This window comes from Vanacampus margaritifer, chromosome 5, assembly GCF_051991255.1.
Source record: "Vanacampus margaritifer isolate UIUO_Vmar chromosome 5, RoL_Vmar_1.0, whole genome shotgun sequence".
Lineage (NCBI taxonomy): Eukaryota > Metazoa > Chordata > Actinopteri > Syngnathiformes > Syngnathidae > Vanacampus > Vanacampus margaritifer.
This window is the reverse complement of record NC_135436.1, coordinates 4,175,147-4,188,076: the sequence shown is the minus strand read 5'-3', so window position 1 is coordinate 4,188,076 and position 12,930 is coordinate 4,175,147. Positions and strand designations below refer to the sequence as shown.

Here is a 12,930-nt window from a genome sequence, read left to right as displayed (position 1 = left end):
GTCTATTTTTTTGTATTCAAACTTCCATTACTCAGTGCTAGTAGCACTTAAACACATTTTGACTGTTAGGGAGGCAAATTCTAAGTGTTATCTTTAAAAAGAGACCAAAATTATGCCAGTCCAAATGGTTCATGAACAGCTTCAGGTTTACCTTGGGTGCACCTTTTCTAGGCGTTTTCGACAAAAATGACACGAATGGCAAGGGTTTTTTAATGTCACTCTTGTCAAAGTCATCAAACCCGAATGAGTTTCAGTTCTTGCTAAAATGCTAAGCCTTAAGGTCCAGAAAGAAGACACGTCGTAACACGCTTCCCGCGGCACCTCCAAAATAAAAGTCACTACACATTTCAGCTGTCTAAAACCTTTATTGTGACGAGCTGCGTGCAAATGACATTTTCACAGCGAGTTTTCTGGTAAAGTGCACACAACGTCTTACTTCGAGCCTTGAAACGAATAAATAAATTGTAACGCAACGCATTTCACACACAATAACGATAACGGGAGAATAATTAGTTAGATTAGTTTGTTTATGAAAAAAGAACGGAGTTACATAACGCCGTTAGTTTAACACGCCGTTATTTCCAACAATGTTCATGAATGGTTTTTGAAACATGTTTAACTATATCATAGAGGGTTGCTACTAATTAAAATTAATATGCAAGTGTGTGTGTGTGTGCGTGTGTGTGTGTGTAAAGGGGGGAAAATCAATACTACTGGGTCGGCCGCAGGAGCATCAGCCCGGCACACATTCTCCTGCTATGCCCGGTGGTCAGTCCAGCAACAGACAGTTTGCCTGAACACTGACAAAAACTAGTGGTCTGTCCAATGATGAGGGCCATAATTGTGTAAATATGTGTCCTGTACCAAGTATTGTGCAAATTGTTTCACAGTAATTGGTTTCAGTTTAACACCAATCTACAGATTTCTAGTTCATAAAGAGGTGATTCTGAAGCAAGGACATGCACTCTCTCTCTCTCACACACACACACACACACACACACACACACACACACACACTTTGATGCAGTGGGATTTAAGGAAAGTAGCACTGGCTGTGAGGATAAGTAGAGCCAGTATGTGGGGGCTAACAGCTGGGTGGATAGTGGCTTTTAATCCTCCTGGATTTGAACATGATGGAGGGGAACAACAACAAATCAGTGCATGTGTTTTAAATTCCTTCATCTCACAATACTGACAAATTATTGACAGAATTTTGTGTGCATGTGTGTTTGCATGTAAGTATGCTTGTTTAGGCTAATTGATAATAATTTTTTTCCTTTTGTGCCCACAAGTCCTTCATTATGTAATTAATGATGCGTGGCCCTTTGGAATGCTGAATTGAATTGTGTAGCTGTAAAGACCATGGCCATGCAAGACTTTTCATATGCTTTTATTTTCTATATAATATTAAAATCTTTGAATGAGTTGATTTTTGTCAAAACATATACAAAATGAGTTCTTGCGTTTATTATTGATTTGCTATTTATCCGTCTTGTTGTGTGCATATGCTTTTATGTTTTTGCATTCATGGAAACATAATTGGAGATTTCGAATGACATGCAGGACAAATATATGGTAGTATAATATTAAAATCTTTGAGTGAGTTGATTTTTGTCAAAACATGTACAAAATGATTTCTTGTATTTACTATTGATTTGCTATTCATCAGTCTTGTCTTTCTTTTTTTTATGCAAGAGAGCCCTTTGTGTGTGTTGGGGGGGTTAATTTGTCGATTGTGGGTCATTTTTATAGTTGAGGAAATTAGACTTTTATCTATGCATGTGAGAATTAAAATATATTAAGATACTGTTCTGTACATTGGTTCGATAAAAAAAAAAACTGATGCACACACTTAGAAGTATGGGTTCTAAAAGTGTTCTTCTTGAAGGGCTTAAAGTCTACCCAGAACCATTTTCTTCTGAAAAAGCCCCAGACACCCCCCCCCACCAACCACCCCCACCCCCCCAACCTAATTAACTCTCTCAATACATATGACGTTTAAATATGTCATAAGCGTAATAGTCGCCACGTACACGTGACGTATCAATCCGTCATAAGCTATTTTTATGCTAGCGTTTACAGGAGGGTCTGGCGCAGCTTCTGACTAGGCTTAAGCCTGGTTCACAAGGCAAGATTTTAAAACTGTCGGCCGACTTCCAAACTTTGAAAGACACCACACGTGAAGAGAAAAAATCACGGGAGTAACAGTTTTGAACATACCGTGTGTGGTGTGTAGCCACACTGCGCAATCAACACACCACACACGGGCCAAGTTCATTCATGAATGTGACGGGAAGTTTCGCAAAACCTCTCGAGATTAAACGTGACTTCCAGGTCAACAAACATACAGGACCAGTTGCGATAATGCGGCATAAAAAGAAAAGGCGTTGTTTAAAGGAGTGTAAATGGGCTCTGGGCGGCGAGGCATTGCTTGCCCTCGGTGCTGGCAGCGCGGGTTTGCGTCTCACCCGGAGACCACGTTTATTTGTGTAGTATGTGTGTGCGTGTATAAACAATTAAATTTAATTTAAAAAAGGAGTTTAATAGCGCAAGCACGGACTTTCTGCTATGACTGTTTTGATTTTGGATTCCCCACCGGCTTCATCGCCGGCTCGCTTTCTGATTGACTGCACGTCACTGTCAACCATTTGCGCGGTGGTTTGTCCTTGGGGCACACCGCCAAAACAAAACAATCCAACATGTTGAATATCCCCGATTTCAAGTTGGAGGTCCTTCTGAGCGCCGATATTGGGATGCTCTGTTTGTGTTGTCAACACACTCGGCAGGATCTGTTAAGATTATCGTTTGCGTATCGGTGCGTCCTTGCGATTGTCGGGAGGGGAAGTTCGGGGCTAAAATCGGGCCAATTCTCATGCCGTGTGAAGCAGGCATTAGGATTAGGCTTGACTGCAATGTTATTTAAAAGAAACAACCAGCAGGTGGCGGCAAGTATAATATCAGCCAGTGTCACGCAAGGATCTTATTGTAGAAGAAGAGAAGCAGGAAGTGTAGATTGGGACCGGGAGTGTCGTCTGTCACTACGAACGTGTTGTAGAGCAGCGAGGAGCAGCGGAGAGGAAGTAGAAAATAAGCGATCGGCAGAACAAAACAGTTAACACTGCAGGATTGCTTATTGGCTTTAAAAAAAGCATCCTCATCAGCTCATCAAAGCATAATGGAGGCGATCGAGTTGCGGCGCGTCAAGAAATTACGCTTCGTTCCTCGAGCAAACGCAATGAGCAACCGTCGAGCAATGATCTGCGGGGTTAATGGCTCGTTTTGCCTGTCACATCGACCCCTGGATGCTGCGGCAGAGCTGCAGTTAGACCAGTCAATTGTTTATTTTTATGTGCAATAAACTGTTATTTTGTTATCAAAGGCACTTTTAGGAACAATGTTTTATAGCACGAAAACATTATTTAAATGTTTGAGCTGTCACAAAAGAAAAATTAGTAGTGTTAAAGTCCAAGTCCAATGGCGTTTTACGGGGCTCAAGCCTACCTATAATGTTCTTAATGTGTATGTGTATATACTGTATATGTGTGTGTAAAAGCGAAGCTCTGATTTACGGATCGATCTACATTCCTATGCTCACCAATGGTCACGAGCTGTGTGTCGTGACCGAAAGAACAAAATCCCGGATTCAAACGGCCGAAATGAGTTTCCTCTGCATGTTGTCCGGGCTCTTCCTTAGAGATGGGGTGAGATGCTCGGTCATCAGGGAGTGACTCGGAGTAGAGCCACTGCTCCTTCATGTTGAGAGGAACCAGTTGAGGTGGCTTGGGCATCTGGATCGGATGACTCCTGGATGCCTCCCTGGAGAGGCATGTCCCACTGGCGGGAGGCCCCAGGGACGACCCAGGACTGGAGAGACTATTGCCTCTTTTTTATTAGCCCCGCACAGCACAATACCGCACCACACTGCACGGAACGGACACTACATGGCCTCCATTGCATTTCCATTACAACAGGCCTGCGGTGGGAAAGGGGTGGGATCATTCGAACTGTCCAAGCCAAGCTTGCACATTCGCAGTGTATGCGGCAGCGCTCTCATGAAATTTCATGAGTGGCAAGTTGCACATTATTGAACCATATTTACAATTTCATATGGACCACCATGGATGAAATATTGTTATCTTGATTTCACGACCGGTTCGCCAAGCTCGCCGCCAGCGCTCATTCATTCTGAATGGAGAGCTCAGCCTCATTCATTAAACTGGCCACCTCTCAGAGTCAACGGCTCATCCGGCATCTGAAGCCACCAAACTCATCAACCCCGAGGTGGGATGGGCCGAGAAAGCGACAGGGCTCCACTGCATCTCAAGCTCTCATTTAAATAAATGGGAACACACGACCAGGCAAGCGGTGTGCACTAAAAAAAATGTTTTAAACCACAATCATTACAAATCCATCCACAAGCACCTTTTAAATTGTAAATATAGTTCAGAGTTGTTGTAAAACATTATTATATTTATTTTATATACTGTATTTTTATGACTTTGGCGAAGACCGGCAGGCGCCTCTTGCCTCGCTTGCGTAAAATAAGGAAATGGGTGTGCCACGGCGTTGCTTGCTGTGTTGCTGTCGGCCAATCAGATGACAGGGACGACACGGCCCCGCTCGGCCCCAGACGACAAGCGCTGCAGAACTACCTCTGAGATGGTTCTAAAAGTGGTTCCGTTGTAACCGCTCGGCCCTGAAAAGCAACATATGTCTCTCGGCTGGCCTGGGAACGAAAGGACCTGGACAATATGGCTGGGGAGGGGAAGTTGGGTTTCCCTCCTAAAACTGCTGCCCCCGCCACCCGTCCCCGGATAAGTGGTTGAAAATGGATGGATGGATGGATTGATATGGTTGTAATGAGTTAGTATATAGATGTACTTGTCACCATGGTGATAAACAAACTACGATAGTAGCCATAATTAACAGACCAAGCCCTCCACGGGGATAGCATTATGTCAGTATAATACCGCTGTAAAGAACCCAAGGCCAGGTCAAATGAACATTAGTAATAATAATGCATCAGTTTTCATTTGGCACTTTTCTGGACAGACACTCAAAGGCCCTTTACAATGGATACTGTGAAGTAAATTGTTAGGACACGACGGCACGTGACTTGGAGAGAGTGGGAATAGAGCAGTGAACGTCATGATGGCAAGTTGCACCATCATTGAACCATATTTACCATTTCATAAGGACCACCATGGATGAAATATTGGTATCTTGATTTCACGACAGGTTTGTCAAGCTCGCTGCCAGCACTCATTCATTCTGAATGGCGAGCTCAGCCTCATTTAATAAACTGGACAACCGGCTCTACCTGAGTCACAGCCGCCACATTAGTGAGCATCTTCGGCGGAGAGCATGTTCCATGTGACAATGATTATGAGTCTGAAATGCTTCCACACATTTCCCATTTTCTGTCTTCTTTTTTTGACACATTTTTTTTACTGCTCCATTAATCACATATGTCAAATACAATTTTCACTTTACTTGTATGAGGTGAATATGAAAATGCAAAATGCCAATACAGCTCAGGTTTGATTTTTATTAATGTGCAGTATGCATTTTCGTGTGAGATGAGAGGGTGAGAGCAGTGCGCAACTGGGCATGCGTGCAGCATAGAGGGAACATTGCTTGTGATGGATAAACTGTTGAGTACGGTGCACAAAAAAATATCAAAATTTGTTGTATGATAAAAATGCATCCTTGGTAGATTCAGCAAAAATGAAGATTAATAGAAATTGGCAAAGTTACACCAGCTGACTGATGTTATGCTTCCATTAATACTGATAAATGTTAGAGGTTCTTTTGTAGTAATATTACAATGTTTATTTTGCAGATATGTTTGATGGGTGTGGTGTGACCCTTTTGGAGATATGTGGGAGCTGGCCTGAAAGCTTTGGTGTGCCCCGGCATAATATCAGCTTTACAGATGCCAGTGATGAAGGCCTCAGGGAGAGATTGGCAGATGCTATGTCCGAGTTTCCTTCTCGCGATATAGAAGGATCTGCTACAGGTAAGTACAGCCCTGAACAACTCAATATGTGATGCGTTTTCACAAAATCAGGCTTATGTCTCAGAAAATGAAAATGTTGATGTTTGTATATTCTACTTCTACACTTAATTAATTCCCTTTCAAATGATATATAAAAGTTATTAAGTTAGAGCAATTTCAATGTTGGCCAGTCGAAATTCCTCGTTTTGAGAAAAACGCGTTTAACGTTTTTGGCCCATCCTTTTAGAAAAAAAATATTGCTCTTAAACTTTCAGGAAGTGTTGAAAGGCCAGTGGAAAGTAAATTCCAATAGCAGATAAGGACATCATACGATATTTTAATCCTTTAAAATGTGAGGAAGTTTGACATCTCAAGTGATGAAATGGGGCAAAAAAGGTGATTTTGGCCTCAATCTCAAAACAATTTTGAAGATTACATTAAGCATACTATTAATCTCCTGAGGCATCATCTGCCAAAGTTTTCTTTAGCGCGTATTTTTGTTGTTGATTTGCCATTTGCGGTGGCCTGTGACAATAATGTTGATTAATTCATAGATATATTATCTCAAATGCGTTTGGCCACATAAATAAATACGATACGATACGATATATTTTTTTCTACGGGAACTTTTTCCTGGACTCCGTCCAGCTGCAGTTTACAGTAAGGAAAAAACAACAGACTAGAAAGAGATAAAATCAAAATTAAATAAGAAGTGCAGCAGTAGTTTACAGTAAGAAAAACAACAGATTAGAGAGAGATAATTAAAATAAATAATACAGACGCTCCCCAACTTACGAACGAGTTACGTTCAGAGTGATCGTTCGTAAGGTGAATTTGTTCGTAAGTTGCTTCAGTGCTATATTTTGTATTATAATTTATGTTTAAAGAGAATACGTACAGTACTGTACTACGTATGTTAGAGAGAGAGAGCGAGAGACACACACAGTATGTGCATGTACGTAATAAGATAAATAAAATGAAGTTTAACTTACTTTTGGAAGATGTACTCGATGCTTAAGGATTTGATGGAGGAGGAGGAGGAGGAAGAGGAGGATTTTATATCATGAGAGGTTCTTCGTCGTCGCTGGAATGGGCTTCAAAAGTTACTTCCTCCTCCGTAACTTCAATGTAGGAAGAAGTTGAGGGTCGCGGAGAAGAAGATGAGGGTTGATGAGTATCTTCCTTGGAGGATTTACTAGAAACTGGCCGAAAGAAGCGATCTAACTACGATTGCACAGTTTTCTTCTTTTTTCATCATAAATGATGCGGTAGCACTGTATGGCATCATTCAATTGATTTGCAACCTTTGTGCAACGTTCAATATTTGGGTCTTGCTGCTCGAAGAATGCGATGGCTTTATCTATGAGTGACAGGCGTTTCTTCTTCTTCCTCCTCCTCGACACGTTGCTGAGCCTCCAATGCTGGGTGAGCTCTCACAGCGCCAAGCGTCGGTATTAGCGGCGGAAAGAAGCACTACAGTACTCGGAAAAAGGTGCGCAATAAAAAATCTAATTTACAGCATCTCTTTCCGAACATTTTTTGACATGCGCACATGCGTGAAGACATGTTCGTATGTACCGTTGTTCGTAACTCGAATGTTTGTAAGTAGGGGAGCGTCTGTACACACACACTCCTATATATATATATTGCTCCACTTAGTTAATGTCGGTTATTAAGCAATTTGATGGATGTCGGCAGGAATGAGTTCTTGTAGCGGTTCAGCCTGGTTCTGGGGGCCCTGAATCTCCTGCCGGAAGGCAGTAGCTGGAACTCATGATGCAGAATGTGAGTCGGGTCAGTAGCAATTTTCTGTGCCAATCTGGTGACGGACTGCTCATAAAGCATCTGTAGGGAAGGATGATTCCTGACCCCCATGAGCTTCATGGCAGTCCGCACCAGACCGGCAATCTGTGACCTTGACTGCACAGTCAGGTTGCCGTACCAGGCCGCAATGCCGTATCTGATGATACTTTCTAATGCAGCCCGGTAGAACAACAGCATGATCCTCTGCTCCACTCCATAGACCCTCAGTCTGCGTAGGAAATAGAGACGCTGTTGGAGTTTGGAGCAGAGACTTCCAACGTGTACCCTCCAGCTGAGTGTGTTGTCAATGTGGACCCCCAGATACCTGTATGAACCCACCTGGCTGATGTGATTGCCTTTAATGACGACTGGCCCGTGGTCACCAACAGTTTTTGGATCAAATATCACCTCCTCTGTCTTCCCCACATTGAGCACAAGATGATTCCGGTCACACCACTGGACAAATTTCTCTATTTCTGAGAAATAGTCCAGTGGGCTACCGCCGGCCTGCAGCAAGCTGACGATAGCTGTGTCATCAGAGAACTTAATGATAAAGTTCTCAGGGTGTGATGTCACACAATCATTTGTGTACAATGTGAAGAGGACCGGGGAGCTGATGCAGCCCTGTGGGGCGCCTCTGCTAATCAATCTGGGTTCCGAGAGGGAGCTGTTGACCCTGACTTGCTGTGTGCGCTGTGTCAGCAAGGAGTGATACCACCTCGAGATGTACGGGTTCACATTCATCTCCTTCAGTTTACCCAAAAGCAGGTGCGGCTGCATTGTGTTGAACGCTGAGCTAAAGTCAACGAACAACACACGTGTATAAGCTTTAGCAACGTCCAGATGTTTGCTGACCAGATGTGTGATGCTGTTGATAGCATCGTCAGTGCCGCGACCCCGCTTGTAGGCAAACTGAAGGGAGTCTAAGTGTGCATCCACCTCCCCCCTGAGCCGAGTGACCATCAGCCTCTCGAAACACTTCATAACAATGGAAGTTAGAGCCACAGGCCTGAAGTCATTATTGACCACAGGACATTGTTTTTTAGGAACCAGGGTGATTACTGATTTTTTCCAGAGACTGGGAATGGAGTGTGAGTCCACAGATCTCTGGAAGATGGGCTGCCATGCCGCTGTGAGCTCCTCTGCACAGGATTTTAGCAGAAGGGCAGATATCCCATCTGGTCCTGAGGCCTTCTTTGTGCAGACAGACCTAAAAGCAGATTGGACATCATGGGGATGAATGACCAGCCTTGAGTCCTGCTTATTCACTGAAATGGACCTCAGGACCTCCCCACATTCAGAGGAGAAGTCCTGGGTTTCGAATCTTAAATAAAAGTCATTCAGCTCCCTTGCCTTCTGGAGGTCATTTAGAGTGCTGAGACCTTTTTGAGCAGGAGTCAAGTTGGTGATCCTCCTCATGGTGTCCCACATTTTCTTAGAGTTGTTAGCAGCAAAGTGTTTTTCTATAGTCTCTTTGTGCTTCCTTTTTGCTTCTTTAAGCATGTGTTTGAGTTCTTTTTGAACCAGTTTGAGCTGGGCTCTGTCCTGGTTCTTAAATGCCCTTTTTTTGCGGTTAATACAGTCTTTAACCTCCTTAGTAATGTACGGTTTGTTGTTGGGGTAAACAGTTATTTCCTTTGTTGGTATGATGTTGTCCACACAGAATTTAATATAGTCAGTTACAGTCACAGCAGCAGTATCCATATCCAGCCCATCAAAGGTATTCCACTCTGTGCATAGGAAACATCCTTTAAGGGTCTCAATGCTGTCATGAGACCAGAATAAGAATAAGAATGGTTTTATGGTTCAGTTCAACACTTTTTTTTTTCCATTCAACATAATACATAAGGAACACACCCCTTCTACACTACTGTCCAGCATAGTCAATACAGTATGCGCTCTACCTGTGCATTAGGGGCCGGGAGCTTTGGAAAGACCATTGCGATGATGCGATCATCTTTTCATCTTCAAGTATATTTCAAAGCTCATATTGGATTTGAATTCCATCCCACTTAAAAGAGCATAGAGTGGAAATTTGTAATACTGCGCGAGCCAGACAGACATGTCATTTGTGACACACGTCACTGGCGTGTCATCCTTTTATAGAAGTCTCATGAAAATCACAACATCGAGGAGTGATCAAAACATTACATTATTTATATTAGATTATTACATTTCATCATTTCATACAGCTTTAATATTACATTTCAATTCAACCCGACTCACACTTGCATGTAAGAGCGTTTAATTACCTCATTATTGTTTTGCGAGATGCTTTGCTTTAGTGCACAAATGCATTAAATTAAAAGGAGAAATAGACTTATTAAAGAAAGATCCCGCAGCTGAACATGAAATCCTTGTCTGCATTACAAACATTTGCCAGTATGATGACAAATGATGGTGTATTTTGAATTTTATTGGGTGCTATGTCAATTTATATAAATCATTTGTAACGTTAGAAGCAAGGAACTCCACGGTTTGTTTTGGAGCAGGTGCCAGAAATGTGCTAGCTAGCAGCGCGGCTAAAAACACGCCTTAGTTACACAACGTACATTACTTATTAATTGCTTGTTTCTATGAACTTCGAAAATTTAAACTTTTTCGCTGCTGAAAAATGAAAATAGAGACCTTAAGGATGTTATGTTTGGAAAAATCTCAAAATTTTAATTTGTGTCCAAATTATCTATTTTTGTCATTTACTCATAACTAATTTCTGCGACATACGCCTGATTTTGTGAAAACACATAACATATACACATTTTCAAACACATGCTATGGCTGCAAGGTGCATTTGAAGTATCGATAATGTCATGAAAATCTACTATTTACGTTGAATGTAGGTGTATTTAATGGGAGACATGCACGTTTTTCCTCTTCAAAGAGCTGTCCGGTCTCATTTTGTGTTTCATAGCATAGTCGTAAGATGTCATTTTGTAAGACATAATTGCCAGGCTCCCAAAAAATTTAACATTTCTCTGCTTCACCGTTTCTATTTTATTTTATTTTGTGCTTTCATTGATTTTAAGCATAGAACTGTATATTTTGCAAGCACTGCAGTCAAATTTATGGTTAAATATTCCTATACGCTCATAGCGTAATACGCCTATAAACCGTATACTGTGACAAGGATTACCAAAGTGTGGAACATGTATGTCATGATCAGTGGCGGCTGCTGGTCATTCAAATGAGGGGGAGCTCATTCTTGACGCCTCAGACAGATCACCCAATCATAACGCAGTAGCCCAGCCCACTGTTCCATAAAACTCCCAGAGACTCAGCATGTCCGATGGGCAGGAAAAAGCCCAGCATTTCCAACGACCATCCGCATTTCACGCAGTGGAACAACCCACTCTACGAAGCAGCGCTCGACTGTGTAAACAAATAAAACTGCCGTGGCACGGCAGGGATGAATGAGAAGTCCTGTCAGTTATTTGTGATAAGTAGCTAATTCTGAACAAAAGATTATCATTCATTATGCGGTATTGTATTGAAAGATGAATTGTACAGACAGCAGGGCATATCTCATCACTTTCTTTTTTTAGGGGAGGGGCATTTAGGGGAAACTGAGCTTAGAGCAACCGCCACTGGTTATGATGTTGGTGTGTCCTCCTCGACCTGCAGCTGGGCAACAAGAAAGGAGGAACGAATGAATGAGTTTATTAAGTGATTCTTGGTTTGGTTTGGTTTATTGAACATATAAATGCAATATGAAATATAAGATAAAAGTGAAAGAAATAAAATAAAAGTTAAAAAGGAAAATAATTAAGTCAGAATTTACATGTTCAAAGGGAAGAAGTACAAGAACTTATCTAGTCCTACCCCCACTATTTTATATCATGATAATGTACAGTAGGTTATTATATTTAATAATATATCATTAAAATAGAAAATAAAAGCAAACTTTTTTAATATTATATATGTTAGTGTAAGTTATAAACCCTTATCCATTGCTTATGCAAAAATAAAAGTAAGAGATAAAAGCCCTACATATACAATTAATCTAATCACAATATGGTCAATTTCCCAAAATTAATTGTTGGACATACATGAGCACATACAGCATGCTAATAATACCCTTAAGTGCATATACACAGCATACATACATAATATGCATGATTGTTCCTGCATATGCACTCATAGATTAATTTTATATTTATACCTTATTTATATATTTTTAATAATAATAATGGGTCAGATTTATATAGCGCTTTTTTTGGACACTCAAAGATGCTTCACAATGGATACATTATTCGTGCGCACACACATTCACACTTTGGTGGTGGTAAACTATTTAAGTAGCCACAGCTGCCCTGGGGCAGGCTGATGGAAGCGTGGGTGCCAGTGTGCGCCTACGGCCCTTACGACCACCACCCAACATTCGCACCTTTCAGACACTGAGTGCCACTGGAGGCAATGTGTGTGAACTGTCTTGCCCAAGGACACAATGACGCATGACTCGGGGAGAGCGGGGATCAAACAGCCAACCTTCCGACGACCGGCTCTTCCTCCTGAGCCATGGCCGTAGCACTATCTTTTTAAACCTCTTATTGAACATAGCAAGTGATTCAGAGTTTTTCAAATCTGTTTAATAATTGTTCCACAAATTAAACCCTTTAACAGAAACACACATTTGCTTTATGTTTGTTCTTGTCATTGATTTTTTTTTTTAAGTCACTTGTGCCCCTTAACCCATAGCAGCAGCCCTCTTTGATGTCAAACAACTTCTGAATACTGTGGCAAAGTTGGTTATTGTATACTTTATACATTATTTGTGCTGTTGGTAAATCCATTAAGATTTACCTGATTCCATTCAGTACATTCACTCAAAAGATTGGTTTGAACAAAATGTTTGTAAACGACTGTGAACACTTCTTGAGACCTGTCTCCTATTCCCTCCACAAAAAAAATTAAAACATTGTTTGTTCACTCTCTTTGTGCGGTACAGTACCAAATAGCTTGCCTGGTACTGGTCCACGACCCGATGGTTGGGAACCCCTGGCTTAGATCACCCTCAGCCGTATACTTACTCAACAAGAGAAAGTTTGTGTTCTTGAGTTCTTGACTCTCACACTTCTTTGCTTTGAAGCTTCCTGTCTGCATATTTGTGTGTGTATAGCAGAGACACAGTG

General features: G+C 41.6%; 1 protein-coding gene across 1 annotated transcript in view; it reads left to right on the top strand.

The window, feature by feature from the left end:
* Positions 1–12,930, top strand: part of bcas3 (BCAS3 microtubule associated cell migration factor) — a 403,272-nt gene that overhangs the window by 375,105 nt on the left and 15,237 nt on the right. Inside the window, exon 23 of the mRNA XM_077565848.1 lies at positions 5,843–6,019. Coding sequence (XP_077421974.1) covers positions 5,843–6,019 — 177 coding nt within the window. The remainder of the gene's footprint in view (positions 1–5,842; positions 6,020–12,930) is intronic.